This window comes from Suricata suricatta, unplaced genomic scaffold, assembly GCF_006229205.1.
Source record: "Suricata suricatta isolate VVHF042 unplaced genomic scaffold, meerkat_22Aug2017_6uvM2_HiC HiC_scaffold_21, whole genome shotgun sequence".
Taxonomy (NCBI): Eukaryota; Metazoa; Chordata; class Mammalia; order Carnivora; family Herpestidae; genus Suricata; species Suricata suricatta.
This window is the reverse complement of record NW_021865992.1, coordinates 202,487-208,221: the sequence shown is the minus strand read 5'-3', so window position 1 is coordinate 208,221 and position 5,735 is coordinate 202,487. Positions and strand designations below refer to the sequence as shown.

General features: G+C 50.8%; 1 protein-coding gene across 1 annotated transcript; it reads left to right on the top strand.

Moving 5' to 3' along the window:
• The first annotated feature begins 40 nt into the window (after nt 1-40).
• LOC115284795 (MORN repeat-containing protein 4) lies at nt 41-4,097 on the top strand. The gene is made up of 4 exons (XM_029931275.1): nt 41-213; nt 1,679-1,793; nt 2,420-2,529; nt 2,778-4,097. The coding sequence occupies exons 1-4, from the start codon at nt 147-149 to the stop codon at nt 2,927-2,929; spliced, it is 444 nt and encodes a 147-aa protein (XP_029787135.1). The 5' UTR covers nt 41-146; the 3' UTR covers nt 2,930-4,097.
• Nucleotides 4,098-5,735: the final 1,638 nt, after the last annotated feature.

Here is a 5,735-nt window from a genome sequence, read left to right as displayed (position 1 = left end):
ATATATATATACTTATTGGGCTGGTAAGTACGTAGAATATATCTGTAAAATTGCTTTGTTGGCCTTTCCTCCAGCCATCCTGTGACTCTGCTTCTCCTCTGCTCGTGTCCTGCAGTTTTCATCCTTTTCTTCCGCAAGCTGTCACCATGACCCTCACAAAAGGCTCCTTCACGTACTCCAGTGGGGAGGAGTATCGCGGCGAGTGGAAGGAAGGTGAGAGGCCCCCGCGGGTCAAGTGCTGAACGCTTCATTTGACTAAAGAACAAACACAGGAAGTTATAGAAGCCAACTGGGTGAATCTTCATGCCTAATTCCAGGATGTAATCTGAATAGTGCCTTTCCTTTATTTGATTTTAGGCTTAAATAAAGGAATTTGAAAATACCATTGTTTGCCCTGTCTCCAGCAATGAGTTAAGTCTTTCCAGTTCTGAATATAAAGTGTTTTAGCACCTTTTACCCTTTAGTGTTATTATTTGGCAGTTGTTTTTATAAATGCTCATGTACCAGCCAGAGTAAAATGAATTACCTTAAGTGCCCATAAATTAGAAAGTGCAGAATTCGTTGCAATGACTTGGTTCCAATGAACCTTAAAAAGTTAAGAAAGATCTAGAAATTAGGACAGACGGTCGAGAGCCAATGACATCCATTGCCTTGAATTTCCTGTGACAGCTCGTTACCTTTGGAAGTACCTATTCATAGGAATGGCAAAATTCTTCAGAGCCTGAGAAACACAGTCTGGCCACTTAAAAACCTCATGGGTCCAGGCCCACCAAGCCAGGAACTGTCCTGAGGAGAGGAGCCTGGACGTCCCACAGCTGTGCCAGTGAAGAGACGTTCAGGCCGTTCCGGACACACACTCCTGTCTTCACACTAGATCCCTGCGGTTGATGAGTTCTTGAGCTTTGAGAGGAGAAACTGAGCAACAGGGGTGTGACCTTGCCTCAGTCCAGCCCCGTGCCTTCCCCTGCCTCCCCAGCACCTGCTGTCCCCTCAGCTCTGGCCATGTGGAGGCGCCACCCTCCATCCCCTGAAAGGGCTCCTCGCACTCTCTTGGAGGACAAGATTGCTCCTCCAGCATCTTGCTGTTTTCTGGTCAGCTCAGTGGGTAAGCACAGCCCTACTGACGTAACTAAGCCCAAACCAGTGTTGCCAGGCAGGCCAGTAGGTTGGCCCCTGGCTTCATGGTGCTGAGGGGCGCTTGTTTTCCTCAGAGAGGCAGCGTAAGCGAGTGCCAAGGGCTCTGCCGCATTTGCACCCTTGCTCTGCTGCTTAACCGCTCTGTGATCTCGAGTAAGTGACTTGGCTTCTTCCTAGCCTTGGTTTCCACATCTGTGAAATGGGAACGATAGTAGTACTGTGCCCACCTCCTAGCGTCGTGAGGATTAAATGAGATGATAAGCACAAAGAGCCCAGAGGAGTGTGTGACACACAGTAGAAGCCCCCTTATCATTCATATCTACAGAGACTGGCTGCCAGTCTGAGGCTGTGACAAGGTGGGAAGGTCCAGGGAGTCAGATTATCCTGCCTGACTCTGGGTAAGAGCTTTCTGCCCTGCCAGCGTCACTGCTTCTCTTCTGTCCTTTGTGAGTGGGGTGACACAAGGCAAGAGATGTTAGGCAGCAAAGGGGTCCCTGAAGCTGCCCCATCCCAACCTGAAACTGTCTTTCTCTTTGCTCAGGCCGCAGACATGGTTTTGGTCAACTCATGTTTGCAGATGGTGGCACCTACCTGGGTCATTTTGAGAATGGGCTCTTTAATGGCTTCGGGGTACTGACCTTCTCAGATGGCTCAAGGTGAGTACTGGGCCTTTCCTTTCTCAGCTTTGAGAGTGATAAATAGCTGGTCAGACCTGAGATGTCCCAGGTCCTCTGAAAGCAGGCAAGGAGTAAGCAGTTCTTTTATTAGTTACTTTATAAATGGATCTAAAATTTGAAATGGCATGTCGCTGAGTGACCTTCCGCCCCACTGCCATTCTCTTGTTATCACGTTGAGATTAGAGCCTCACATCACACTTGCTCTCTGGCCCTTCTCTGCCATTGGGAGTGGAGTGGGTGGAGGCAGGGTAGAGCTCTGACACAAGCAGAATCAGTTTTGCTCCTTGGCATTAATGAGTAACACTGGGCACCTGGGTGGCTCAGTTGGTTGAGTGTCTGACTCTTGGTTTTGGCTCAGGTCATGATCTCACGGTTCATTAGATCGAGTCCCACGGCAGGCTCCACACTGACAGCGTGGAGCCTGCTTGAGAACTGTCTCTCTCCTTCTCTCTCTGTCCCTCCCTTACTCGTACTCTCTCTCCCCCCACCTCCTACCCCCTGCCTCTCAAAATAAATAAATAAATAAATAACACTTACCGGTAGCTACTTCACGCAGTTAACCTGGACTGCCCGCTACCCCTCTAAAGGCTGTCGTGTTTCTGCAGGTACGAGGGGGAGTTCGCCCAGGGCAAGTTTAATGGCGTTGGAGTCTTTATTCGGCATGACAACATGACATTTGAAGGGGAATTTAAGAACGGCAGAGTAGACGGTTTCGGTAAGTCATGACCCACCAGGACGGGTGACTGTGGGGAGCAGCATATGGGTCAGCAGCACCTTGTCAGCTGTCCTGCTTTTTGTGGGTGTCCAGCGACCCCGAGGGCCCAGGCCTCAATGCCTATTCGGGGAGCCCGCAGACTGCACCTCGGGGCCAACCCGCGAGTCCCCCTCTGCGGCTTCGCGTCGGCTGCTTCCCGAGTCACTAGTGCCCTCGTCCATCCCGACTTTTTGCTGTCCCCCTCCGAGGCCTGCTGACCTTCCCCGACGGTTCTCACGGAATACCCCGCAACGAAGGCCTGTTCGAGAACAACAAGCTGCTGCGGCGGGAGAAGTGCTCGGCGGTCGTCCAGCGGGCCCAGAGCGCCTCCAAGTCCGCCCGCAATCTCACCGTGGCCTGACACCAGACAAGGCCCGGGTACCGCGAAGGCCTGGTCACTCACTCGAGCCGAGTAAGGGAAGCGGCTGTGAGGACATGGGAATGCCGCAGAACAGAAGCCTTGGGACACGCTCACGCCCCCCGGCGAGGGACTCCGTCACAGAAGTTCCCAGGACTCCGGCCCGCTGCCCACAGCAGGGTCACCAGTGCTGTGTTTCCGTCCCTCACTTGTTGGTGTTCTCTGTCCCTAACGCCCTGGGTTGCCCCATTCAGACCTGCTCCTCCTTGATTTCCTGCCAAGCGGGGGAGAACCTCTTGGTTCGGCCTGTATTTGGGGCAGTTGATCCTAGCCCAAGTAGGGCTAGTGCTCTGTGCTCCCCTGGAGAAACAGGGAGAGAGGTAGGGGTGGCTTAGACAGCCCAGCAGTTCTGTGAAAGCCACCGCCAGAGCTCTTCTCTGTGCCCCCCCATTTGCTGCTGGTTGACTTCATGGCTCCAGGCCACCCACTTTGTCTCACCAGACTGGTATTTGTGTCTGTTTATTGCCCCTGTGAAGGGTTTGGTAAGAGTGCTGTCTTCCTTACCTGAGATCCAGCAGCTAATTTGTGCCCTGTTTCTGCCTCTCTCCTTTCTTAGATGGGACAGGATCCCTTTTGGGGATAGTCAAGAAACTGATATAAAGGGTCATCTTATACCTTGTACTTTTTAGGTACTCCAGGGCAAAGGGGAGACACCCCTGGCCTTCAGGCCCTACCACGGAGTAATTGAATCCTTAGGGATGGCTTGGGCTGACACCGCCCCTTGCCAGTGGACTAGGAGGTCAGACCCACCTCAACCCCTTGGGGTGTGGCTAGAATTGGACCCACCCTAGGATTGCGGTGAACCAAAAGAGAGTTGGGCCCCTGCATTTGGTCCACTGTTAACCCTTCCGCCATGAGCTTGGCCATCAGGCCTGGGGGATGGGGGGTCAGATCTTGACCCATAGGATCCCTGCGTAGTCATCATGGAGGCCCCCATTTATCCTGTGACCCAGACACACCCAGCCCACTCCCAGCCCCTTATCCTCACACTGAATGTCTCCTCAGCAGCAGATTGTGGTGGAAAGTAGAGCCGTGTGCCTCTCTGTATTCTGAGTTGTACTGTAGAAACCGGTGTTTGTGAGGAATAAACGAATCACCAGAACTGCCTTTACTTCATCTCTTTACTCTTGCTCTGCATCCTCATGAATCAACCCAGTTGCTGTTTCCAAAAGTTAATCACAGATGGGGAGTTGGTACTGACATTGCACACTTACTACATAGAACCTAATTCTCAAGATCTCAGCAGGGTTGGGGCATTTTTATTTTTTATTTTTAAACCAGACAGACTCAGGTTTAAAACTCAGGTTTGCCCAAACCAGGAAGTGGCAGAGCTGAGAGGGATTTGTATCTCAGTCTCTGATTACGAATAACTTTCCGCTGTACCTCTCTTCCCTCAGCATCAAAAGTACCCACCTCTTTTTTTTTTAATGTTCTTTTTTATTTATTTTTGATACAGGGAGAGACAGAGCATGAGAGGGGGAGGGGCAGAGAGAGAAGGAGACACAGAACCGGAAGCAGGCTCCAGGCTCTGAGCTAGCTGTCAGCACAGAGCCCGACGCGAGGCTCGAACCCACGAACGTGAGATCTGACCTGAGCCGAAGTCGGAGGCTTAACTGACTGAGCCACCCAGGCGCCCCGAGCATACCCACCTCTTGAGACCAGTTATTGTCACACCTGCTGGGTTACCTTGGGCAAGTCAACTCCTGCCAGGGTTTCCCTTTTTCTGCAACAAGTAGAGTAATACTTCCCTAACTGAGCTAATGTGCCACATTCACCTGCCATGCTAACCCCTTTGACATGCACGATCTTATACAGCCCTGAGAGAAAGAACTATTATTATCCCCAAATTACAGATCGGATTGGGCAGGGAAGTAGCTGTCCAAGGTCCCCTATACCGTAAGGGGCAGGTCTAAGAACTTAGACCCAGGCCTGCTTAATTTAAGCCCAGAGGTTGAGTGCTTTACCAATGTACTAGCCGGTCTCCCGGGCCGTAGCTTTTTGCCCCCTTCCTTAAGCTAGACTCTCCTCTGAGACCAGATCTTATCGTCCAGACTTTGCCTGTGAGAAAAGCCCAGGTGCTAAGCCCCAAGCCTCCGTATGGCAGATGGCAGATTTCAGTTGAAGATTAACACCCTTTATACTCTCTCCTCTAGCCTTTGTCCTAAGTAAGACTCTGTTTACCTTTCTTTTTAGCCAGAGTAATTTTTTTATTTTTTAATTTTTTTCCTGTTTTTTATTTATTTTTGAGAGACAGAGAGAGATAGCACGAGAAGGGAAGGGTCAGAGAGAGAGGGAGATGCAGAATCTGAAATAGGCTCCAGGTTCTGAGCTGTCAGCACAGAGCCCAATGCAGGGCTCAAATCCACGAACCACGAGATCATGACCTGAGCCGAAGCCAGACGCTCAACTGACTGAGCCACCTAGGCGCCTCCAGAGTAATTATTTAAAAAAAAAAATCCATCCCTGGTTTACTGCCTTATTTAGTATCACTAAATAAGGTTAAACATTTTTGGAGAAAGCAACCTTTTTGATTAATGTGCAGAGTTTGGCTCAGGTTCCTGAGTTCAAGCTCCACATCTGGCTCTCTGCTGTCACTGCAGAGCCTGCTTCAGATCCTCTGTCCCCCTTTCTCTCTGTCCCTCACCCCCCCCCAAAAACAAAGTTAAATTGCCTCTAGGAAGTTCCTGACATGTAGGCAGGAAACCTAAGACCTGAATAGCAGCAAAGTGTCAGTTTATACATAGCCACA

Bases quoted from the DNA above. Each gene is read 5' to 3' on its own strand.
- LOC115284795 (XM_029931275.1), top strand. From the start codon at position 147: ATGACCCTCACAAAAGGCTCCTTCACGTACTCCAGTGGGGAGGAGTAT. The intron at 214-1,678 runs GTGAGAGGCCCC...CTCTTTGCTCAG, and splicing joins TCGCGGCGAGTGGAAGGAAG to GCCGCAGACATGGTTTTGGT. The intron at 2,530-2,777 runs GTAAGTCATGAC...TCCCCCTCCGAG, and splicing joins CGGCAGAGTAGACGGTTTCG to GCCTGCTGACCTTCCCCGAC.